The 27,586-nt window shown below is 36.8% G+C and overlaps 1 protein-coding gene across 1 annotated transcript; it reads right to left on the bottom strand.

Moving 5' to 3' along the window:
- Positions 1-2,275: 2,275 nt before the first annotated feature.
- On the bottom strand, positions 2,276-27,586 carry BRMS1L (BRMS1 like transcriptional repressor). Its single transcript, XM_013940511.2, has 10 exons — positions 27,403-27,586; positions 19,718-19,808; positions 16,668-16,795; positions 13,823-13,902; positions 11,852-11,948; positions 11,397-11,480; positions 8,674-8,738; positions 7,328-7,367; positions 6,320-6,446; positions 2,276-3,884 (listed from the first exon to the last, which is right to left on the bottom strand). Exons 1-10 carry the CDS (start codon positions 27,536-27,538, stop codon positions 3,761-3,763), a joined length of 972 nt encoding a protein of 323 aa, XP_013795965.1. The 5' UTR covers positions 27,539-27,586; the 3' UTR covers positions 2,276-3,760.

The raw sequence follows: 27,586 nt of genomic DNA, 5'->3' as shown, positions 1-27,586 counted from the left end.
GTGGTGAGCAAATTATGCAGGCCTTGGCTTACACATTTAAAACAAGATATGCCATGGACTACAAATAGGTGATTTTTATAGTTTTAAATCCAAATCAGTGAGACACAGTGCCAACATCCAAATGTTTTAAAAGTTTAAGGGCCTGTTGTTACAAGACACCTAATAAGTATCATGCGAAATTTAACTTAGGTGTTGTCAGGTTAAATCAATTGTATTTCAACTACATATACATATTTCCGTTATGGAAAAGATGAATGGACCGGCTTGCACTGTGCTGCTGGTAAGAACAAACTGCATCTCCTCTGGAACATAAACATACAAGCCTTTTCTATACCTGTATAGAAAGTTACTTTTTTTACTCAATGCCTGTTATTCTTTCCTTTTTCATATACTGTATCTCAAGGTACAAACAGTATGTCTGACATCTTTTTCCTTTCATTGCTTTATACATCTTAACCCTATTTGTAGGTTAAAGCAACAATTTTGAGTTTTAAAAAGCATTACTGTAGCAGTGCACAAGATGAAACAGATGGATAAAGGCTAATATAATGTCTATAGTTCAAAGGACTAAACTCTACCCAAGACACCTCTGATATTTTATGACAGAGGGAACAAATGATTAAAGTGTTCAAATATTATAAAGATACATAGCATGAACCAAACACATGGTTTGCACACGAATACAAAATTAACCAATTAGCATGTAAGAAAACCTCTCATACCTTTACAATCACATACACAGAAGTGATTAGGTGTACACAAGGAAAAGCCATAGCTCAGTTTCTTTGAATTCTAGTTATGGAACAGGTAGATCCCAGCTGTTTGATCACTAACACACAGTGTTATGCTTGTTATTTGCCCTGTTAATATGAATAATATTTATACAGAATAAAGAAACCACACACACATCCAGTGCCCAGTCAACCTGCACAGCTGCATAAAGCAGGAATTCCGTGCCCAAAGAGATCAGATTAGAAACAGCCGTAGGAATAATCAACTGCAGCTAGTGAGCTATAATGATCAAGAGCATGCAGGTGAGGAAACAGGTAAACAACTGAACAGGTTAGCATCCTCAGCATGCCCAAAATACAAGCAAAGAAAATGCTGCAAGGAACATCATTCCTCTTTTAAAGACTCAGCTATGCTTTTAGGCAAGGCTTAACAAATAAGCCTTTTTACCCCTGAGCTGGGGAAAGTTAGCTTCTAAATTTAAAGCACTAATAAATACTTAAGTCTCCTTCTTGTCTGCCCATTTATCTAGCACTGCTGAACACTAAGTCTCACCTATAATCATATTGGCCATTCATCTATCATATTTATACATGCAACCCCCACTATACCTTCTATGATTGACAAAGCATGCGAGAAAATTACACAGCATGACTGACCCAAATCAATCCGTCTCTGAATACTATTGATTTAGACCTAAGTAAAATAAATAAATAAATGCAGCACAGGCAGAACTGACATTTTTTGTACTAGATACAAGCTCAGAATTTGATTCAGTTCTTTAAAACAAAGAAATAGGAAAACTAAAATGACTTTCAGTCAATACTTGAACTATTGTCTTAAAATTTTTGTCTAAGATCAGGTACTTAATTTCTGCTGCAGATTTTTTTTTTCTCCTCCTGTCACCAAATTCAATTCTATGCCACAAAAAACAACTACAGAAAAAAGTATTAGCTTCTGGGATAAAAGAGGACTGGTTCTACACTACAAGAAATGAAGCAGAATAATCAGCCTAGCTGAACCAAATGCAAATAATTAAAGTTTTTCCAGTATTTGGAGTTCGTGTTTGCCTACACCAACCCTTCAGCATCATCAGAATTACTAAACATGTAAATGCATAGTAAGTGTGGGAAGTGATATGCTCTCATTAAACCAGCAGATGGGAGTACAGGGAGGAGAAAAGAAACACTAACACCTTGTATACAAAGACTAATGAAGAGACTACACATTATTTTGTTTAAACACAAACTTTTTTGCACCTGCTGTTCTAGGGCACAGGCATTCTTGACAGCATTAAGCTTGCTTTATGAACATCAGTGCAGATTAGTGCTTCCATAAAGTTTCTGAAAGAAAAAAAATTTGAAAAACTAAAAAATAAAATAAACACATACAAAGACTCAAAACTTGAAAGAAAAAAAGTATAAGTCAAAAGTCATTTAAAAGATTTAGGCTTCCTGAAAACTTAAATATTCTCCTCTTTAGGATAAGATACAACAGCAACTCCAAGAAGACTAGGAAACCAAAGAGCAAAGCAACATACAAGAGGTCCACTACCACAGATCATTTATTTATATACTAAGTTAAAAAATATGAATATTTTATTACAAAAAGTTTATCAAACAACTGTATACACACAGTTAATATTGTTAAAAGCCAACATGTCAATTGATACTTTATGTACATTTGATTAATAATGTCATACAGTTGTAGAAAAGCATCACTCGGCAGAAACCGAAGTCTTATTTCAGACATTTGGCATTTGGAAAGTATTTACCACCCTGCACTAGAAGAGACAAATAATATAGGAATAAAACATTTATACGTTACAATAAAAATACTTATTTGCTGTGATCATTTAAAGCAAATGGATGCTTTCTTTCTCCATGAAAAGCCATCTTAAGTGGAGATTAAAGTGCACATAACCAACAGGTTAATAATTCTTCAGCAATCCCACCTATCATTCTAGACGCTCCAAGCACATCACAGTAATGTTCAGGATTTAGGACTTTTCACCGTGGCTTAAATAGGAAGAAAGTTCAGCTTTCCAAGGTTCATGAAATAATTCTGGTGTACAATAAGATGAAGTCACAGAAATTTGAAAAATAATGTTTGGTGAATAAGTCAGTGTAAGTTTGCCCAGATACACACTTTCTGGGGAATATATTTTTCATTTTGAGAAGATTCATAATATTTCATAGAACTGTGGATGAAACAAGGAGAGCATGAAACAATATTTATTTACAAAACCACCCCGGCAGTCAACCTTTGTGGACGACATATAATACAGGTTGGAGCAACACTATCTACTTTATGCATGAGTTTTTGCTGGCAATCTGGGAAAGAAGGGGGGGAAAGGAAAAGAGAAAATCACCAATGGTTTATTGACTATAGACTAGGGTCCTGAACTACAAAAGTGCTCCTCAAAAACGTAGCTTAAAATATTGGCTTTGTCTCATTACAAGCAAAATAGTAAACCTTACAAAATATGACACAGTCAGTACTAGCAGAACTGTCCAAGGCAATAATTTTAATAAGTCAGTCCACTTGGGATGAAAGAATGCTTATGCATGTTATGAACTATTCAAAAGCAACAGCTGAACAGGCTAAATTTACATCCAAGTGAGAAGCAAAGTTCAGTTTTCACTGAACTGAAAACAAAACGAGTTGCTGGTAATTGTGGTTATCACTTTTATCACACAAACCAATCACCAATGATAAAAATTCTTTTTTTTTTTTCCTTTCATTTTACAAATATGACTTTTAATGAGAAGTTCTGAGCCATTATACTTGCAGAGCAGACTTCATATCTTAGGCACTGGACCCAATTTAGAGGTGGTGAAGTGTCTGTCAACATGATTTAACGTCCTCAGGTTTCTAAAGGCCATCCATATGAAGTTTACATACAGCACTACAAATACACATCAGATACTGCTGTAAATTTATGGGGAATACAAAACACTTAAATACAGCTTTCACCCCATGGCACATCAAGCATGGCAATACCACTTGTTTCACATCTGGTTAGAAATGGTCAGTTGTGATTATGCTTTATTGAATATTTTCCTTTCTGTAGCTGAGAAATATATAGCTTGGACTTGCTTCCATCCGGTCTTTTAAACCAAACTTCATCATGGTTAATTGTTGTTATTATGGCACTAAAAGTGAGGGAAGAAGGAGGGGTGGGGGGGAAGGGGGGGGGGAAAAGAAGAAGAATTTAGAAACAAAATCATGGACCTTATAAACTAAAACAACCTCAAAACTGCAGCTGCATTTCTGAACAGTAAATGAAAATATGCATTAGCTGTAAATGCCAGGCTCAAGAGATACAGGCTCTGTTTTAAGTATAGTTTTAGCAGAGTTCTTTAATAACCATAGTTCTTCACTTATCTTTAGTGAAGGTAGTTAACAAATTTTCATCCAACCATTTTCTCTCCTCCTACAAGGAGACATCTACATCACAACAACCACAAATACTTTAACTGGTTAGAACAACAATAGCCACCCTTCTTTTATTAAAGATTACCTATATTAAAAAGCAGATCTGTTTGAAAACATACCACAGAAAATTATTTAAATTGGAGGTATCTGGAAAAGAGTTAAACAGATTGAAACCTAAAATTTGTAGCAAAAACAAACCCGTAAAATATACATACTCAGCTGTGAGCAACTATACCAAGACCAAGAAAAAAAGGCAAAACTTGAATAATTGGACTTAGCTGAATCATTCCTATAAGGAACACTTTTTGAGTAGAGTTTACAACCAAAAAGGCTCTAGACACACCAATTTCCTTTGCAGACTCAGTTTTAAGAATTGAAATTGTAATTGAAGACTGAGAAATAGATTGAACTTGGATAGTGCTAAGCATACAAACAAGGACAAGCATTGTATTTTCAGTACAATTTATCCAGATTGAAAATAGCTGCACTTCAAAGAGTCATCTGGCATTTGTGTACTCTGTCCATTACGATTATCCAGTGTAGAGCTGCAGTGACAATAAATAATTTCACAGTACAAAGCTATTTACACAGACTATATCATAAGCACAACTGTAACTTCAGATTATTTTAAGAGCTGTATGTTTAACATAACCATAAGCATTACTGAATGATATTCCTGTGTGGAGAGTATTTCCTGATATTTACATAAAGCAGCAGGTATTAGGATATTATAGTTACAACTACTAATGAACCTGTATAAAAATTAAAATAGATTTCAGATTTCAAAAAAAAACCCCAAACTCACACACAGTAAAATAAGGAAGAAGATGCTGCAAGTACTACAGGGGCATTAGGTTTATCAGGAAGCTGATAGATTAAAAAGAAAAAAAGAGAAAGAAAAAAAAAGTTTTTCCACAAAAACGTGCATATAACCTGTGGAACTGTCACAAGATGCTGTGGATGCTAAAAGCTTGCATATCTTCAAGGGGAGACTAAAGCAATTAATGGAAAAAGATCTATCACATATTGATCGTGACAACACTGTGTCCAGGAAACCCCTGAGCCTCAAAAGTTGCTGAAATCCTGAAAGGCAGGGAAGTTCCACTATACGCGTGCCCTGTTAAGCATCAGCTTTGGCCATTGTCAGAGAAAGGATATCAGGCTAGGAAGACTTTTTTTTTTTTTGGCACAGTATTGCTGCTATGTTCTGCAAAACTACTTCAGATTTTTATTTTTTATTTTTTTTAAGTTTCAAAGAGTACATACATAGTTTACTAAAAGGCCTTTCTGTTTCAGCCCTGAACAAACACTGAAACTACTCAAACAGAATCTGTTCCCCCACACAATATACAGGAAAGAAAAGAAACAGTCAGCTTTAACTTCATCTAGCAGTAGTTTACTATAATGTTCTCCAATTAGTGTTAATTTTCATTAAGGAACAATAGCTCAGCCGTACCTGGGTAGTGGTTCATATTTAATCAACACTCTGCTCTTTGACTGATTTGCCCCATTCAATAGGAGACAAGACATACATTTAGTTAAACTACTGATTTAAATATATCCAACTTTTTAATTTGGCAAATTTTATGCAATACAACAGAAAGAAAGAAAATACATTGAGATATCTTAAACATTCAACCAATTTTGCACTGTTATATTTATACCATTCCTGGAAAGAAACTTTGTAAAGAGGAGTAAATGCCGTAAAAAAAGTTTCCAACTGCTTTATTTCTGAGTATTGATCAACTGAAAGCAAAGCTTATCTTTAACAGTGGAAAGTATTTTTCCCACAATTAAACATTTTCAAGATGGCCAGCAGCTCAAATTCTCAGGGCAACAAAATCCCAAAATGCCAAAAAAATTAAACAAAGGCTATTCAGAAACTAGTAAGAACTCTATAAACTTAAATCCTTAAGTGAGTTCCTGACCTGACAAACATTTCGTTACCTTCAGTGAGATCCAACCTTTACTGGCCTCTCTCAAATTCCAGCACGCAACTTTCTACTTTGATAATGCCTATTTTCCAAGGTGAACTAATAAATAAGTTATTGATGTGGCAGTATTTTCAAATAAGCCTTATTCTTCAGTCTTCATCATATTATTTTTTGCTTAACAGCATTGTACAGAGATGCATAAACCGAATAACCTTTACCTTGTAGGACATTCATCTTTTTTATCAATGCATATCGTCTGTCCACGTCCATACCACTCTCCATCATAATAGAGTCTTCCTTCTTCAGACCTAGCACTGTGCAGATGCTTTTCTAATTTGACAGGTGCTGAAACAATCAATAAAAGCCACTTAATACTGACTTAGTCAATTAGGTTTATAAAAACACTTTCAGTAAGTTATTTACATACAGCATAAACAGCCTTTCATTGTCAAAAGTAGCCTTTAATAACTAACTTAACACACCAGAAAATTAGAAGCAAGATACCTTCTTATTCCCCATCAGCTATATTTCATTTAGATTTTCACTCTCAGATAGCAATTATCTTTCCTACCACCTTCTAATATCTGCGATGTGAATTTTCACAAGCAGTGATATAGACAAGCCTTCAAATAGCAGAACCTGAAAACTTTTTATCAGTGCACCAAGTCATTTACCACAACACGCAACTAGTAATACATCATTAAAAGAAATACACCATCTGCTTGCCTTCTCTCCCTTCTCCTTGTTACTCACGACCCCCAGGTAATTACCTCAGTGCCAAATATCAGTTACCACTCTTTCCCATAACTCTACTTTTTCAGGGTTGTAGCTTGCACTGAATGTGAGAAGCTTTTAAAATGTTCCTCTAAGATCTAGATGCTCTCAGTTTTCTTTCCCACATTGCGTAAACTTACGTTTATACGTAGTAAGCATAGCTTACTAACATAATCGGTGTAACTCACTTTTAAAGTAATATTTTTGTTGATAATTTCCCACAATTCAGGTGGAATACATAACATGTCATCTACTGGTAAATAAACAAAATCATCAGCAACCCAGATACAAGTCTGAGCACCTGAGAAAGAGGAAAGAAGCAAGCCAGATCATCTGGTTACCTCACCCCATCCTCCAACAGTATATCAGGCTAAAATAAATGTTATCTGCCTAGGTGTGGTTCGCACTGTTGCACAGGCAAGTTCTGCTTTGTGAAACCAATGTTCACTTACGTTCTGGCTTCACTCTGTGGGGCCCCAGTGTAGCCATTGCCTTGAAACACAAAAGAAGAAAACAAAGTTAGTCAGCATGCCTAGCCTTTTTTCCCCTTTAACCACCAAGTTCAATTATCAGGTTCTGTTTTAGTTCTGTTGCAGTGTAGCTCAAGATACCTGCTTTTACATTCCAAAACATCAGACTAAAACTTGGCATAATTCTGATTCTGAAACACAAAACGCTGTATGAACGACCTACTGATTGGATTCATAAATTATACTCTTAAGCTCACAAATTTTTTCTCATGTGAACTGTGGATCACACTTAATACTAAGCAGAAAAAAAAAAATCTAAGATTGGATATCTTTAGTTCTTTTAAATAAATTCACAAAAAGGCAAAATCCCAATAGATTCTGCATTTCTTGCCGTTGTTTTAAATCATGTCACACAACAGCTAAGAAACCTAAGGAAAAGATACTTTGTGACTGCTCCTCTGATGCCATCAGCAGAGAAGAGTCAGACAAGTTTTCATGTAGGCATCACATTCTACTTTCTGTTTAGGAAGTAGTTAAAAACATAAAGCAGGATGCAAAGAGACTCAAAACATTCCCCAGCAAGTTTCATAATTCACATGAAGTTTGCTGTTCCATAAGTTGAGAGGCACTGATTTTTGCTAGAGTACAAGAGGAAACTTTCTGGTCAAGCCAGGCAAGAATAGCATTTGGTTACACAAGATTAACAATATGATAAAAACCTGATGAAGGGACTGTGCACTCAAAAGTTGAGTTATTTTTTCAAATATATCAGTTGGTCAAGCAAACTTCTCTTTCTGTAAACCCTGATTCTCTTATAACCTGGGAAAATCACAGCTAAAACTTTAGCATACCAAGAAAATGGCATGAGAAATCAAAGCACAGAAACCTTGATAAAATAAACAATTTACTATGAGAAAACACACCATATTATATTCAAACATTTTAATTTAAAACAAAATGCAATGAAACTGCTGAAGAGTTTCTACCCAACTTCTTTAGACTATACAGAATCATGACAGTCTTGACACAGGCTTTAGGATCAGTTTATCATGGAAAATTACGGATTACCTGTTTTAGGCATAACCTCTCCCACCCCCTCAATTTCTTCTGTGTGATTTGGGTTGAATCGGAAAAGGCAATAACAACATAGCTTGAACTGGAATCATTAGCTGATCATTGCAGAAATAAAAAAATCTATTTAGAGTGTTGATTGTATTAGAAGCACATTTACATATTTGTAAGAGACAAAAGGACTGGACAAAACCCCAAACAAACAAACAAAAAACCAACCCAAAGCTACTGTACTGGCATTCATCCTTTTGTCTTACCTTCCTTATTGTTGTCCAATCTTCAAGTATATCAAGGTCTTGTAACATATAAACTATATAGGGGCGTTGAAAAGTTAAGGGATTCTCTTTTAAATGGAGAAAATAAAATACCCTAAAGATTGTAGAAAGATGTTAATAGCTCTATTCTGCCAATTGTTCATGCAAAGAATACCTACAGGAAGCAAAAGCTCAGGAGGAAAAAAAAAAAAAAAAGTGCATCTGAGTTAAGAAACTCAATATACTTTAAAGTTAAGAGGGATAAGTAATACATAGATATATACTTATACTATTGGAACTCAACATAGGGATACAAAATTAACAATTAGAATGTACCCATTCTGTCCCTGACAGTACCAAAAGCATTCTATTTACAGGTTAGAATTCAAATTCATTGCAACTTCAATTTGCCACTGCAAATCAGCACCTACACCAGTTATCAGCTTTATTAAAATTACCATTTTTACAGTATTCTGCACCATATTTCTTAGAGTGAAGAGTGTAAACAGTGCCACATCTGAATATCAAATACCTAAAAATCAGTAGTGTAAAGTTAAGCCAAAGTCCCTTCCCTGAACTATCAACTCTAAAGTACAAATTGTCTATTAGAACAATACATGCATTTCAAAACAAAACTACATATAGGATACCTATTTCCACTATAAGACTCCTCAAATTTTGTTTCTCCTCAATTCATCGCATAAAAACAATTAAATAATAATTAAAAAAAAAAGAGGAGTTGAGGTCATGAGAGTTTCAAGAAAGGAAAGTTAAAATTAAGAATGTTTAGCTATTTTCAAACATGCTTTCCTCTAAATTGCAAAGAATTACAAATCAAAAGCCACATAAGATTTCTAGCTATGTGCTTTACACAGATCTGCATAAACCAACTAGGTCAAAACCACTTTTAAGTCATAAGCAACAGCAGCAAATTAATTTTTCACGACAAAGGATTTTTCAGTCATATGAGTTGCCTGAAGTTACTGGGTTTTTAGATCTAATACTAATATTAATATATCACTTTGTTTGAAAGTTTATTCTAAAACAGAAAAGTAGTTCATAATTCACAGAATCTGATGCTATTTATCTTGACATCCCAACAAAAAGGATAACTGAGAGCTAAAGATACGCTTTCACACAACTTGACAGTGAAGTTACCAAGAGTTGAGAAACTAAGCAGACATTTACATCCGCATTGATTTACAACATTTAGCTTTGAGCACTAGTTAAAAAACCCACCTCCACTAAACTGCATTATGACACATACTAATTGAAAAAACAAGCATTATTCATTTTTTAGATAAAGCATCTGTCTGGGATGTGTTCCAATAAATCAGCCATCCTGATTCAGAGTGCCCCAGTCAGAACATAAATCAGGACATGTATAAGGATACCCGAAAGTGTAAGAGTGAGCGAGTGTGTTATAACAAAAGATAACAGTTTTTTTCTAAAGCTTCTTCCTTCCCACCTTCACCTCCCCATTAGTCAGGTAATTTTGCCAAAATAGCAGGATATTTTGGAGCAGCTTAGCAATAAAAATGGCCTTTATGCCCTATAATGTCAATATTTTGGAACTGGTCATTTCTAGGCAGTCTCCATGATTCAGGCAACTTCTGAACCATCACATTGCTATGCTATAGAAAAAGAGGGAATGGGGAGGAAGGGAGAGAGAAAAGAATGCTCAGGTTGCAAAGGCAAGTCCTTCTTTCTCTGGAGAAAGATGATACTGTCTCCTAGGTGTTATACTTTATTTTCAGGGTGACACCTTAAAAAGTTTCAACTGCACTGCATGCTCCTCACCAGCTATGAAGAAGTTATCAATGCAATATTCTTAAATACTATACTTACTCTACCCCAAAACACTAACAGTCCCAATTCTTGGAAGTTAGAACTTGAAATCAAAGTGGGTTTAAAGGCTACGGAATTATTCTGAAGTAATAATCCAGTAAAAATATCCTGGTATGAAAAGCCAAGCCACACAGGAGAAGTTACACAAGTCAAGGTTTTTTTGCAAACACAATACCTAATTTTTTCTGCTTTCTCCTTGTACCTGATTGTCAAACCCAATCTCCATTACACCAAGAGTACACCTTCCACCAAATTTAGTCTTTTAATAAAACCAGACTCCAGTAACTAGAAGTTATTACTTATTGATTCATCTTTAGAAGACCTTTTAATATGAGTGTTACCACCCTTTTGTGTCTTCACAAAAGAAAAAAAAATACATATATATCTTTTCCTATCTTTAATAACCATCTAAACAACTCTGTTCTGAACCTCTTCTCCCAGAATGCTTGCTTTTCAGGAAGACAGCTGGACTGAGCATGCTTCAAGATACATTCTTCCTCATTCATCGTGCCTTCCTTAGTACACGCAGTGTGTAATTCAGAGCTCTGAAGTTCCTCCTTTCCAACTCACTATATTGGAAAAATGACAGTAAATACTTACCCAAAATATGAGCCAAATCACCTCTATTACTTGAAAAGCTGGAAAAAAATATTTTTATAAATACTCTCTATAGTGAAACTAGTAGTTAAAAAGGAGAATATAAATTTCATTTAGACAGGATATGTCAACCAGATTTCTTTCACCTGAACTAGATTAACATCTGCCTTCCAAAAAAAAAGACAACACCCACAGTTTTGGGAATTCATTATCACCGCAGTAAGACTAGCTATAAACAGTGGAACACTACTAAAAAGAACAATGATTGTTGTAAAGGATATCTGACACAACAACAGGTTTCTTTTTATCTGGACTAAATGGATCCTTCCTTTTCTTCCTGGACTGTAGTTCATCATTCCATAATTCTGAAAAAGACAATAATAAGAATGTGCTATGAATCAGAAATATCTGTACATCTAGCTCTTTTTACAGCAAAAACATTGTCCAAAAATTGAAGATATTCAATTTTCTGGTGAGATGGTGTTTCTTACAGAAAGAATGTATTGCATGATTCTGCAGTCATAGATCAATATTCTCAAGACACACAAGAGATGCTGACAATTACTGGACCAAAGTTTGTTTTAAGGTTAAATTCAGTCCCATAAAGTCTATGGAGTAGTTCTGCACAGCATTCTACCGGATAATCTGAAACTCCCCAGACGTACTAACTGCATGTTCAAGTAATCAGTAGCTACCAGAAGATTAAACAAAACAAAATCTTTCAGTTTCTATCCACCTGAGGTAATGTCAATGCTATGCCGGTCTTCTTCAAGTCTCCTAATCTTCTCTTCCAGTTCACTTTGTACAGTATCATACAGTAGAAGCTTTTCACTCTTAAAAAAAAGAAGGCAAGAAGTTATGCATTTTTACGTGACTAAGTTCTATTATCCAAATATATATAACATGGTACGACACATCAGAAGGAAGAGCAGATTTAGGCAGAAGTTTTCAGAAGCAATAAAGTGTATGACACATTTGTCTATCCAGTTTCTTAGCATGAGATCCTAGATCTTTAAAGACAGTGCATTCACTTGGCATAAACATATTTACATTTATCAGCTATCAACAGCAAGAATAGATAACTAAAAGCATGCAGTTAGATTGCCAGAATCACTGTTTGTATTTTGACACAAATACAGTATTTTCCTTATGGATAGCAAACACTTATCCACAAAGAACTGTAAAGAAGTAAATTCTACTCCATATTTCTTTAAAGATCAAAAAAGCTAACTTTTTCATTAAAATTCTTTTATTAAGCTACCTCCAATAATAAAATTGTAGTATTTTATAGTGCATTCTCATCTAATTACTACAGTACTTATTATTAACAAAAATACAAAAATACCTCCTTACTATAGAAATAATTTGTGTGCATAATTATAATCTAGGTAGTTGTGAAAGCAAAAATGTCTACCTTAAAGCTGTGATAAACACTCTTACCACAGTACTTTAGAAAAGTTAGCTAATTAACCCTTTTAAAAGAAGATTTCTGATCCAAATAGATTAACATAATGCCTTCGATGTCAGGTGTATCATTAGCATCTTTTATCTACAAAGACAAATGGAAATGCACTCATATATGAACATTCTACAGCATTTAACATATTCTAACCTCTATTCCATCCTTAACTTTTTCAGAATGAGAAAATAAGCTTTGTGTTACAACTGCTCTCATTTATGGTCTGCCATATAGAACCGATAACAAAGTTACACTCTACCTGCACAGACCAGTTACCTTTTTAAAAGCAGCACCTAAAACCTCCAAACTCTGTAAATCAGCGATTTGGATTTAAGCCAAGTTGTGAGTCTCAAAGAAACAGAACTACTTACACTTTCATAAGCTTGCATGCTTACTAAAATGTAAGTAGGAAATGCATTTCCTACAGTTGCAATGTAAAGTTCATTTAAATTCCAAAGACCTCTTTTTGCATATTTTTCAACCCCTTAATATAAGAAGGAAGTAATGAGTGGTCCTTCATTAGACCTCATGCTTTCCCAAGGTATCAAGAAAATGGAAATTTTTTTTTAAAGAATGTGTGTATATCCTTGTTTCACTGGTGTATTAGGAGTCCTGGACTTCAGTCATACAATCAAGCACTCAGAAGAAAACACATGTAAGCAACTGTAGTGGGGGGCTGAGGAGGACTATGTTGCAAATTTCAGGATCTAAGTAGCTATGTTATAGGATCAGAGAGATACACGTGTTTGTACTAGGGTACCCAGTGTCCAGATACTTAAACAGAAAGGTTTATGTTCAAAGAGAGAAATATATCTTTCCAGTAACTGCTTTTGAAAGGACAGCTAGTGATACAATTGCCAAAGACATCATAAAAAGTCTTAATAAGACTTCTGTTTTTCCTCTCCAAAAACGCAAGGTGTTTTTTGCTAAAATTATGGTAGGCATTTTAGTTACTGTTCTAGGTAATTATTATATAACAATAGATTGTCAGATGATATTTTTAACCTGTAATAAGATCCTGTTAATGAAAACTAAGAAACCTTAGCTATACTTATATGCAAAGCCAAACTAATATACAGCTAATTTGACATGCTTTGAACAATTTCTATAATGGACTTAAATATCAGAAGACAAGTGCATTAAAATAGCAAATAATAGCAATACTGAAAAACATGCACTGGACCTTGGAAGTCTGACACAGTAAAAGATAGATGAGATCAGCTATCAATTGAAAGTAGCTGGCACTACCTCACAGTGCTGTCGAGAGGCTTGAATTTCGCATTCGTACTTGTTCTTCACAGATTCCAGACAAAGCTCTCTATAGATACCTGTAATCAGACAAATTACAGCAATATTAGTCCCTGTAGCTAATATCTGACTTCAGAATTCTCTCTTAAGATTGCCTGCAAGTCTCAAAAACATGTATATACTTGAAAATGCAAATATATTATATTAGGCACTTATAGTGGCTAGCTACTCTAAAGAATAAAAAAAGCTAAAGAGATTACTTGTGGTTTTCTATAAAGTCTGAAGATCTGAAGGAAAATAAATGCTATTTATGCTTCCCCCCCCAACTACAGATTGTATCAGCTGTCATGTTAACCTTGCAAAATAGATCTATTTCATATTTCTGCCAAGATTATCCTGGATATCCTCAGTTTTCAAATACATGAGATACTCAACAGCCTCTTTATTTGCTATTCAGCGTTTTAAATAATGTTTTGGGGTTTTTAAAGAGCTAAAAAACAGAATAAAAGAATGTCTTTCTACAAATTAATATATTAGAATAAGGCTTCCTTCACAAAGCACCACCCCAATAAATCATAGTGATTAACAAGATTCTGCTCCATTCTTAGGAATATCTTTCTTGTGAAACAAAGGATACTTCTGAATATTAGGACTATTTCTTAAACATTTCTGAAAATGCATCTACCAAGCTGACAGCTGAAAAAAGTCTGAAAGATACCTGGAAAAGTAATATGTGGCAAGTACAAATACAACACAATTTAATACTTTTAAGGTATTAAACACAAAATACGTAAATTGTTCCAGAATACCATCTTCAGGAGTTAAGTTTACACACACTGGTGCTGCCTAGTAACAGGAAAATACCCAGCAAAAACAACTTTCCTTATAGTTCAGCTGACTATAAACAAATACAAGACTAGAGGAACAATATTGTTATAGGCAATTCCTCTGAAAAACAAACCACAAAGTATTAAGTCAAGCATCTTTCTTGTGCTTGCACTTTTGATGAAGCATTTAAAGTGCTGTTCTCTTACATCAGTGCATTATGCTTCCCTGCTACCCCCACTCCTTTAGCGCCCCAGGCTGACTGGCATATCCAAGTCTACCAATTTATAATCACTGCTTATTTCCCTGAAATCAAGCAGTGTGGGTATGAATAGTTCTAGAAGAAAAAGACATCCACAACTTGCTGAAATAGTCAGGATCGACATATTGTGCTAAGAGTGCTCACTAACCTGAAGGACAGAAAAGAAAGCCATGCGTTCTTCTATCACAGAGGCAATTACATTCATAGTTCAGCTAAATTTATTTTTCTCTTCCCCTCTACAAAGCAGAAGAGGGTCCTTAGTGGTTACTTGCTGGAGCTCAAGCCCTGCTACTGCCCACTTCTGTCAAGGCCCTCACACAGTAAGAGCAAACAAGCCTGTCCTGCATTTTCTTGATTTCATGATCCAAGTCTCTCCGGAATATTTTTCTGAATCTAAGTTGAGAGGGGAAAAATAAATAAATAAATAAAATCCTGATTTATAACCTCAGCTTCAAGGAAACTTGTAGCATTTACCCTGGGCTCTTTATACATTAGAACATGGATCTTCAGTGCTGTCGAAGTTTTGAACCAGGAGAATCTCAAATATTCTGCCTCTCAATACCTGCCTACATGAAAGTACTGACGGACAGTCACATTTAAAACTGAAAATCAAAAACCTACATTAGGGTTGCTTTCATGTCAAACCTTCTGGGAATCCTCTGTGAAGTGTGAGAAGGCTAACAAGGATTGAAAAAGTGTCAAGTAAATTTGGGGTAAAGATCTTAAAACCCCAAAAATCTGGGTCCCCAGCCAAAGTAGAGAAAGATATATGAAGAAGACAAGGGGTAGGGGAAGGTGGGAAAATATGCAATAGCCCAAAAGACTAACTCCCTTCACAGCCTGAAGGCAAAAGCATGAAGGAAGAGCTACTGAGTAGCACTGAAGTAGCACCAGTATTATGAAAAGCATAAGCATGCTTGTCATTTTCCAGTTTGGTGGCACTGTGCTTCTGCTGGATCTCTTAGAAATGACATTGGCAGCTTTTCTGGCTGCCTTTGGCTCTTTGACAGCCTGTGTTAGGTAACCCCTAGACAGCTGAATTACTGCAAAAAAGAGTCAAACTATGACATGAAAAGACTTTACAACAGGGAAGTACAGAACTTTGTCTACCTAGAATACTGCCATCCCATAAGACTATATGGTTGTGTCCCAGAAGAATAAATAAGTTCTTGTCTCCTTCTTCTACCAGCATAAAAGCTTCAATAATTAAAACATAGCTTAGATAAAATCTGCTACAGACAAGAGTTTTCTTCCTTCCCCAGACTGGGACAGGGAGATGGGAACAGAAGAATATAAAAGAAACAGACTAGAAGAGCAGGAAAAACATGAGCATCTAGGATGACAAGAACGAACCAGCAAGCACTTCATGAGATGACATCTACACATCTTTTCACTTCATCTGTGACAGAGGCGCAGACCTAATCCCAAGTTTTCTGACTAATTACAGTGATCACTGTTTTTAATTCAGCAATTTTGCGCTAACTATGCAAAGGCAGCCAGACATTAAATGAAACACAAGTACGCCATATTTTTGGTGTGATGTTATCAGGTAACTCACTCAAAGAAATAAGCAACTAAACATTTTGACTTGGAAAATACATGTTAAAAAAAAAAAAAAGCATGCCACACTCTCTAGCTTTAAAAAAAAACCCAACAACATTCCTTTAACAATTCTGAGGGGAGGGAAAAAAACAAAACACTTACAATGCATAGCAAATTTAGATCATTAAAACAGAAACACTCATTTTATATGCCTACCTGCCACCTTTGTTCGGATTTGCATATTTTCTTGTAAAGCTGCCAATGGTTCTAAGTACTCAGGTGCTTTTCCAGCTATGACCTCTTGTAGTTTTGCATCCACTTGGCTTAATCTTTCTTTGTAAAGTCTTAAAACAATATTAAAAAAAAAATCCAACTTTATTTAAAAGCAAACACAAGTTAGAAGAAATTTTTTATTTAACAGAACTATTCTGCATCTACTTATTAATGCTATAGCACACCCAGTGAAGCAAAGAAATTTAAGATTTGTTACCATTTGAATTTTCCAATATATATTTTCCTTTTGAACAATATTTCTCATGTCTATTAAGCCTTTCTGGAAAATATGTGCAACCAGTAAGAAGCGTAGAAAGTAAAGATAAATTTGTCTTCATCCTTATAAAATGAAATGCATCTCCATCTCTATGTCTAATAGGTGTAACAGAGCAGGAAGTAAATCAACACGGAAGAGGACAGGAGAGGATGTTACAATACATAAGAATGATGGGGCTTATGTCATTGTAGGGAAAGGCAGATATTTTGTGTATAGAAATTCCTGCATTCACGTATTTGCTTCCACCCTACCATGAACCAAAGGAAAAGACAGGCAGGCTCTTACTGAAACAACCCTCATTGCAGTGAAAATCCACATATCACAAACTATCACAACTGCCATGGGATAACTTGTAACTGACATCTTCTAGTCTTACCAAACAGAAATGGAAAAGTTAAATATTTACATTTTACCTGATATTCATTCTCTCTGTGAAAGCTGATATTTACTGCCAGACAATGCAAAGAAATTTGATGAATTTTGAAGAATTTAATTCAGTATCTATTACAAGCATTTCAATCACAATAAAGCTCCATTCTGTACAACTGATAACTTAAACAAAATGTTATATGGCAGAACCATCAATATAATCAGATCTTCCTGCATTCGTTTTTACCATGCGCTCTACTATCAAAAGTTGTAGCATTAAGGTAACACATATAACACAGGTGGTATGCGCTCAAGAACACAGCAGATCTTACCCATTTATACAGTTCACACTTCTTTGGGCCAGGGATGCTGTTTTTTTACTTAAGGTGCATAACTAAGTTATGAACTATATAGGGAAAAAGTTCACGTATATTGATGCATGCAGACCTACTTGAAAAATAGTGCCTGTTCACCTGCCACCAGCCTGCTCATTGTTTTACTTTGATGACAACTCAAGAGTTCAAACATATGTACCTAACCCAGCAATAGTCAAACACCAATCACCTCCCTCGTCAGCCTGCAGGCTGTTTGAGTAAGATATACACTTTATCAGACTTGCAGTCAACTGACATAACTTGCAATTGATTAAAAAACAATTTGCTGGCCTCATAATCCATGAAGGGCATCCTATGCATACTGTGGTTAACTTAGAGCAACAACAGAATTATCTGCAGCTAGAACTGCATTGTGCACAAGAGTGGGTGGGTCACTAACATCTGATTACACACCACTGAGTTAGTTAGATCAGAGCAAGCAGTTATGGATGAGGTGCTACAAGCACTTGGAATCATGCAGCAGTCGATGAACTAGAACTGCTTATCCAGTACTTTCAAACAGTGATTTGCCCAAAATGGACAGCTGCTATCAACCACTGTAAACCCTACTTATCTCATAGCACTTGAATTCTGTTTTGCTGAAAAGGAAGAGGAGGCAGATGCAACTGTTTTCATCTCTGCTGTCAGTCAAGACTAAACACTTCATTGTTTATGTATCTTTTTCTTATTTCCCAATATAATTACCTCCATATTCATGCCTGCTCCTTCCTATAATCTTTCTTCTCCCATTCTAATGCTCCTCCCTTTCCAGTATTCCCATCATCACAGTTCTTCCCACCCCTACAAACACCCCAATCTCTCCTGAACTCAAAAGCTGGCAGTTTTTCAAATGGCAAACCAGTCCGTATTGACTGGCTCTAACACTCATCAGTTGGCTCAGCAGTTATGGTCCCATTTCCCAGGTTGCTCCACGCTCAGCCAGAACAGAGAAGGATGGCAGATCAAACAGTTTTCTCCATGCACTGCAGCAAGCCAAAGAAAGTGCCTGTCGGACAATTTTTTCCAGACCATATTATACAGACCTTGCAGTGTTCTGTTACGCCAAGCAAGCTGAATGCCCTAGTTCTCTTGTAGAAAGAACTATCTCACAGCACAAACACTCATCTGGAATGTAGTGATATCAGACTAAATTTTCAATTAAAAAAAAAAAAAACCCACCTCAAAAAAAAAAAAAAGGCTCAAGAACAGACAAGGTCTCCTGAAAGTTTCACTTGTCAGGTACCTGATTAAGCTAGCTGCCAAATTCCTATCAATTTAAATTGGAAAAGATGCATCTCACTTGTCTAGGCATATCTTAAAAAAATAAACAAACAAAAACAAATACATACAAAGGTCTGATTCTAATTCAAATGAGATTCATTTTCAAATAACTATGGCTATTCATTTCTTCTCCTCTATTTACTAGATGTTAACTCTGAATGATGGAGAAATTATGGCAAACTACAGACAGCCAACAGAGTCATCAATTTCAATAATGGTATCTAGTTTGTAGTAACCACAAGGACTTTTCATTAGTAGAAGCTATAAGAACTGCTGATATATTGCAAAAAAGCCCTGATTTCTTACTTATCAAAGGCAGTGGTTGGGTCTGTTTAGACAGGTCCTACACATATAGAAGGATGAGAAGGATCTTGATGCACCTCCCCTGAAAGCACAATCTCTTGTTTTTGCTAAGTATTTTGAGGCAACAGACCCACACCAGCTCTTCACAGCAAGGCTTCAGAACCATTCTTACAGCAAAAAAACAGAAGTTATATTCATTCCTGTCAGAGCCCCAAAGTAGAAAAAGCATTCTGGAGCAACTGCCAGCAAATCATTTCAGAATTCCCAATGCCTATTCTTATCTAATAGTGGCATCAACAAATATGAAAGAAGAAATCCTTACTCCTTCCACACAATATTCTGACAGAATGGATCCTTGAATGAGGCACTGAAAACATTAAAATACTTACTGATCTTTAAGGTCCGTAAATTGCTTTTCAAGATTGGACATTTCATCTAAACACTCCATTCTTCTTCTTTCACAGTCCTCATCATCCATTTCTAAGAATAAAAGAAAAAAAGAAAAGAGTTCAATGTATTTGGAACAATATAACCAAATAAATTGGATATTTTGCTTCTAGTGAATTTGAATCAAGTCTGAATTGGCCATAAATAGATTATCCAAAAGATAAAAAGAAAATTTACCTAACTAATGAAATTTTAAGCTTTTGCAATGTCAGAAAGAGATTAGCTCATAGCAGATTATAAGAAATCATATGCCCTGTCAAATGCAAAGTAAGAAACTTAGGTCTAATTCTAGAAGAAACCCCATAAACAGCAATTTTTCTTCCTCAAAACAGAAAACAAGGTCATTGCAAGGCTTAAATTAAGTTTCATGACTGATAATACAAAGTGTACCTGAAGAGCGTGGGAAACATACAAATTAAACATTGAAGAGCACATCAGACAAAAGGTAGCATTAAGCATGAGAAGTTATTAGATGCCATTGAAAAGTCAAGTGCACCCTCCTGAGTTAGTAGGAGCAAAAGCAATCTCTGGAAAGTAAGCACAGTTCAAATGTTATATTTGACACATATAATTCATGTTTTTACTTTATTAATATCCATTAAAAAGAAAAACATAACACTTAGGTTTCATCTTATTCAATTGTGACAGTTCTTTGAAGCTGAAATATTCATGCTGAAATACCTGAAGTTCATCTTAATGACCATTTAATATGACTGTATTTTTAATAATACAGCTCTTAATAGCAAAATCTGCAAAGTCTAGAATTTTGCAGAAATTTGATTTTATATGCTATTGTGCAGCAAGAGTAACTAACACAAATTCTTCCAATTTTTTTTTAGGTTTAACTAATGAACAGAAGTATAAAGCATATGTTTTAAAACGAATAAATATCCACTTTTTGGCCAAGATTTTTGTCAATTGCCACATAGACATTTGATGTTACTAAGCAACAATTATTTCCTCTGCAGCACTTTCTTAGGTTAGGAAACAGAAAAGTCATAACTAGTAAAAAGTGGCAGTACTCATTCACCTTTAGGCAAGTGCTTCAAAAAGTTGAATTAAAACTTTAAGTTTAGTTTTCTTTTGTCAAAGGAAGCATTATTTGCCTTTTTTCTTCCTTCTATGATGAATTAGGTAAGTTAAAAGTTGGGAGGGAGTTCCCCAAAACAAAGAATTTCTTGCTCCATTGCTCTTCACAGTGAATCTCATGGCTGCTCTTTCTTAGATTTACCAAAGCACTCCTTGAAAGGATAAAAGGAAAGATATCTCAATAGATCTATATAACAAGCAATCACCATATGATGGAAAACTGCTGAATGTAAGAGACATGCATTTTTCTGCTGCAGTGCAGCAAGCATGAAAAAAATGAGAGTTTAACACTAAAATTCTGTTCCCATCAAGAGATGCCAGTTTACAAGATATCAATGTACCACAGTCCTCCACAATAAAAACTAAAACTAAGCTACAAAATTCTTCTGAATCTTTTCCACCCATTGTCCACCAATTTTGGTCTTTGATGTTGTAAAAAGAAAAAAAAAAGTTGTGTTAAGCCTAGAGATGCCCCAAAATTGCTTTTTAGCAGCAAGATCTCCAGGAAAAACTAAGCATTTAGCTTTCTATGGTCACAGCACAACTAATCATCTACTAGTAAGAGAAGATATGCAGAAGAAAGAGCTATAAAAACCATACATATGAAAAGCCCTACACTCTTGAATCTCTTAACAGCAGTCCACAAAGGCAGCAGTGAAACATTTCAGTTTTATACCGCTAGATCCTTTATCAGTCACTGTATAGTGACTGATAAAGTATTAATGTCATTCTAATGGCTGCAGTGGTGCTGATGGCAACAGGCCACATGCTCAAGCCAGAACTCCTTCCTAGGCAACCTCGTCTCTCTCAGGAGGAGTCTCAAAGTATTCCTGGACGACTTTAACGAGCCAGTAAGTTACAGTGCATGGCCACGCTAGCAGGAAGGAGCTGGGGCTGACCTGGTGCAAACAGCTCACTTGTGAGAGGAGGGGCTGTCCTCAGGTGGCCGCATCCAACTAAGCAGTTAGTCTGCCAAGAAAAACTGCAGATCCTGACAGAAAGGCAAAGAGGGATCTGGAACCAAGTAGAGATGGTTTGGATTCACTCTTCTAGAGCATAAACAATTCTGAGCTCCTCTGAAGCTCCTCTGCTGCATCCTCAGTTTAACAGCTTTACGCTGCTCTTATACCAACTACAGAAAGCAGCATTCAAGTCTTCATCCTTATTGTTTTGCAAAAGAGTATGGCAATTTGCAAAGGCGATTTGAAAGGAATAGCTTCAGGGCCTTCATATCAACTCCCTGACTTGGAGGATCTGATTAACTCAGATCTTCCACTCAAACTTCTTGATGCATGAAGCTTTCTACAAACACTTTTTTTTTTAAATTATCACAAGCTTTTAAGAGGAAAAGAAACACGTTAGACCTCTCCACCTGGATATGAAACCTAACAGGCAGTGGAGCAGTATTTATCTGTATTGCTATAGTACCTAGGAGTCCAAGTCAAAGACCTCTTGCAGTTCATCACAGTACAGTCAGCAGAAACAAAAGATTAAGACAGCCTTTACAAAGTTTTAAAATATGGTATAGCCTGAAGCATCTGAAAGCAGAGAGAGCAAATTTAAACAAAACTTCAAAAAAATATGTCTAATGCTTAGTGCAGTGGGAGGGGCAGGGGAGGAAAATATCAGGCTGTTAAAAGACAGTATTTTAAATATAGTTTTCAAAAATACAGCAGACTGAAACCCCAGAATAAGACTGAAAATCCAATTAAAGAGCAAAATTTTATTTGGCTGTCCAAAGTAATACTGAAGCCAAAACTGATTGGGCAACTTTTAGCTTGGCCAGATTTAAGGAATGTGGCAGTCATACAACTTTATAAGTTGTCTAAATCATTTACATGCTATAAAAATAAAGCTTCTCTAAAATTTGAAGGAACCTTATCATGAGGCCAGACAGCAATGAGCACTGGGATCTAGATAGTTCTCCCACTTTATTCTCAAGTTCTAATACATCTCATATGTTTCCAGCTACGCTTAAGGCTCTAAATGTGTTTCGGTAAGTAACTCATTCAAAAGTTTTGTCTTAAATGAACATGGATTTTATTGTTTGTGTATGTCGAGGGACTACAAATCAAAGAAAACAGATTAGAACTTTAACCCTTTCTGAGGATCAGTGCAACACTCCTGTGGGTGGAAGGGACTGCATCATACCTTTTCATCGTCTGTTGTAAGAAAATGATAACGTAATTGTATCTGAGAGCTCAGCCTGCTCTTGTAGATACTGAAATAAAACATCGCTCTCATCTCCTCTCAGCTTTGTATACACTCAAAAAATATTCGACTTTCTACCTGGAAGGCTACATTCTACCTGGAATGGACACTGAATGGCAATCCACATGCTAAATCGACCTTTGTTTCACCTCTATTCTGCCTATTAACCAGTTCCAATATAATTCATAAAATTATAAAGATTTTAGGAGACCTGAAATATCTTTAATAGACCATTCCCCACTACTTCTTCCACAAAGCCTTAAACAACATACAAATTGGAAAATACACAGTCCTAAAAAAGTGAGAGGTTTTAAGATTAAATCTCATAGCTTTTCAGAGTTTCATCTTGCACAAAGTATTTGGGGCAATTTTTATTAACCTCCAAAAAACAAAACAAAACAAAAAACCCACACAACCACCACAGTAATCTTTTCCTACTATATCCAAGTAGTTCAACTCAGAGTAACTAGGGCAGCCTAGTTTAAAGGAAGAAAGAAAGAAATGGTACTTAATATAACAGTGTCTAAAATAGTTTTTCTATAAGCTGTGACCTACATAGAAGTGTTCCACAAAATGTCCAAATCCTCATCTGGGATGGTCAGCATAACTTGTGGTTTTATTCATCCCTAAAAGGTTATTCCATGCCCTGGTCAATAAAATCCATATATTACATACATATTATCAAAAGGAATAGGATAGAAATAGCACCAGTTCTCAAGGGCAAGTTATGCTAATTTTATACCTGCAACTTTTATTCTCAGGCACTAACTAAAATGTTAAATGTAAATAAAGCAAATGAGAGATTTAACAAAAAAAAAAAAACACCTTTCCTTCAAAATCTTTTTTCTTATTGATTTTAATTAAGACATATTTCTTACTGTGCTTATCATTTTACATCTGTAGAAGCAATATGCTTCCATTGGGTATGTTCATATTTGTCAAGACATTGAGAAAGCATGTAATTTCCTGTAGTCATTGCTATTTAAGTTTTTCCTTAAAAGCACTTTTCTGTGGAATGCAGTAGAAATTATATGGAAGGTTTCTTGTTTTCTTTTAAAGAACCATTCACAGATTACATTCACTTAAAACAAAGTTCTCCTTCCTCCCTCCAATCCCAGAAGAAACCAAGACAATGGCAAGACAACAGAATTATTCGCCTTCAGTAAAAATCAACCAAAGTGCCACTGTGGACATGCAAACTTCAGAATTTGCCTTTAAGAATATTAATTTGCAAAACTACAAAAAAGTCAAGTTTTGAAAAGGAACCAACCTCAAAGTCAGTGGCTGGAACTATCAGAAACTAATTCTCTCTTCATTAGAGCCAGGGAGTTGGAGAAGAAAGACTTAACAAACTTCACTCTACTATGTACAGTGGTACTTCTTGAAAAATAGTTGCATTCAGGAGGGAAGAGTTGCTTCTTATCCAGAATATAGTATTGCCTTTTTATCCCATGAATGTTTCTGATATGAAAGTAAGTATCAATTTTTTATTAAGTCACATCAGAAAGGCACAGAGCAGGCTGATGTGCAAACAAGGACATAAGCAGACGTGCTTTTCCAGTTTAAGATATGATTACCTCACCCCCAGCTGCTTGTCCTGATACCCTCTCTCAAGCTTGTCTTTCTTCCAGCATAATCACCAGCACACGTGGATGCTCCATGAGTTTCATCAAAGCAACCCAGTTCAAGCACTTTTCTTTGGTCTTGTTTTTAAATGGGATCATTTGGACAGAAGGGGAGTAAGGAGCAATTAATCAGGTCCAGCTGTTTACAAATGCTGTGCCCACACTCATGTTTCAGTACAGAGCCATAGCAGTTTTGAAGACTGCCCCATGACTGGCCCAGCTTTGCATGCACTGGGTCATTTTGCAGCACTTTTAGTAAACACAAACTAAATTCTTTCCCTATCAAATTGACTCCAAAGCTCCGTTGCAGGTACATGTCAAATGTGCCCAAACATCTATGGAGAACAAAAAGATTTGAAACAGTGATCTGTCCTTGAGGCAGCTTCCAACGGAACACGTTCAGTTCAGAGTACCAGGCTACATAATTTGAAATTAAACCTTAACTACTTTGGAGATGTAGGGGCCTCAGCACTATCCACTTTGAACTAATTATCTATTCTTATTTTGTCAAAATATTTGCTTATATAGACACCAATAAAATCATTGTGTTTATAATAATTTTGCTGATTTTTGCAAGCCCACACCTGGATGCGGTCCACAGTTCACTGCTTGAAGAGATTTCCTGCACACTATCACACTAAACAAGAGAAGCAAAATATTCCCTCAGAAACGTGAACAGCCCAGAATTTAAGAAATCCCTGCTCCAGAATACCTCTTGTCTAAAGCCATGCAAGTCATTAGTCCCAAATTCACAAAAACGTGTAGATGTCAGACTAACTCATTTAAGTCAGAGGTAGTTACATATTCTTACAGAATTGCAATTTAAGACTGCAGCTCCACAGCAGAAGCCAATCTAACCACTGGTGTACATAGTCCCTAGTACCTCCCACAGTAACACACTGGTTCACTGAGTCATTTTCACATAATACATTGGAGGAAAACTATTCCTTCTTTTACGGGTTATTTTTGTGACAGCTTAGTATGCAAAGCCCCAACAAGCACTGGAGACAGTGCAAGAAAGGGAACAGGTAAGTATGATATACCAGGAAGGGTGGGTAGGGAGGAGAGGCAGGACCATAGCAGCCTGCAATTTGATTCATGTGGACAGCCATGGACCAGGAGCCTAAATTGTAAAATGGGGTTCAACCAGCAATATTTTCCAGCTCAAAGGATTTGGGGGGGGGAGGGGAAGGGAATGAGATAGAGGAAGAAGAAAACCAAAACCAAAACCGTAAAGCTCTATATAAACTGTGGGCAGATTACCTAGATTAGTAGATTAACCAAGGCCTATACTGGCAGACCACCTCTTGTCCAGAGAGAGCATTAACTCAGAGCAAGGCCTAAGGGCATGGCTATACTCCCTCCCAGTACAGCAGCTACATTTCCCCAGCAATGATAGAGTCCTCACTCTTGACAGCTTGGCTGTCTCTGTACCGCACTCATAGTGCTGCAGCACCGTGCTAGCTCACACACAGCCCCAGGCATGATCACCCTCTGCGAGTCCACATGGAACCAAAGCTGGGCTTTCCCTGAAACTGAAGTCAGTGTAGATATAAGAGAGCCATAGGATTTTTCAACCAGGATATCCCAGATCTTATAACATCAAATAACAAAGGAATTAACTATACACTGAGAATTTTAACACACTCAAATACAACAATCACCAGTCCACATAAATAGCTAAAAATGTGATTTCACAGCTAACTAGCCTAATTTGTGTTTTCCCACTCCTTCCACAGTGCCAAGCCTGGCACTCACACAACTGGTCAGTGTGCAGGTACTAGTGTGGGATAGCATCAGGGCAGACTAAACTACCAAAAACACACCTCAGGACCAGAGTTTCCCAGTATTTTTCAAGCACTTCTAGTGACAAGGATTCTGTGAGGACCAGTCGTTATCTATGGAGCCCTCGTGATTTTAGACTAGTAGCGTATGTGTTTGATAATCAGTATTTCATCAGGCCATCTTATAATTCAGCCCTCGCAATTATAAAGGACACCAGAATAGATAATAACTTTCTTCTAACACAGAGAAAATTGGAGAAAAGGCAGTCCTTTTAAAGCCTGGATTTCACGTACTAATCTCAATCTGTGCCCATAGTCCAGATGAAGTTATGGAAAGGAGAAGAAGAGAGTTTCAATAGAGCAGAGGCATAAATGCTTTGCAGAAGAGGCAGGCGGTACTGGCATGACTTGTAATGCCCCCTCCTTCAAAGACAGGCCTCAAGAAATGAGCAGAATAAAAATTAAATCTCACTGAAGCTCACGATTTTGGGTAAAGGAAAGATAGACACGCATTTTGTACAAAAACAGAGAAAGAGACTTTGTACGTGTATATACGTATACACACATATACACACGCATTACTCTAAGCGAGGACCTAGGGCGAGCACCTCCCCCGCAGCGGACCGTGCACTCAAGCCCAGCAGGGCACCGCGACGGCGCGGCGCGGCCCGCCGAACTCGGCCCGCAGCGGGGCTGCGGCGCCCGCGTCCCCGCCACCGCCGGGCCGAGGATGAGCCGCGGGCCGGGGCGGCGGGAGCGGCGTGGGGGCGGGGCCACGGCGGGGGGCGCCGCCGCCACCGGAGCGAGGCGCAGGGAGAGGCCGGTCTCCCCGTCTCCCCTCCGGGGAGGGCGTCGGCGGCTGCGAGAACCGCCGCGGCGGCGCCGGGCCGAGGGGCTTCCCCGGGGCGGCCGCGGTACCTGAGCTGTCCCCCTCCTCGGACACGGACGAGCTCTCGGTCTCCTCCTCCTCCGAGCTGCTGCCCTCGTTCTCCCCGTAGTCCACCTCCATCTCATCGTGGTTGTTCTCCTTCTTCTCCCGGGAATGGACCGGCATCGTCCCCGCCGCCGAGCCCCGGGACACCCCTTCCCGCCGCCGCAGCTG

This window comes from Apteryx mantelli, chromosome 4 (assembly GCF_036417845.1).
Source record: "Apteryx mantelli isolate bAptMan1 chromosome 4, bAptMan1.hap1, whole genome shotgun sequence".
NCBI lineage: Eukaryota > Metazoa > Chordata > Aves > Apterygiformes > Apterygidae > Apteryx > Apteryx mantelli.
Note: the sequence above shows the minus strand (reverse complement) of the source record. Positions and strands in the feature narration are given on the sequence as shown.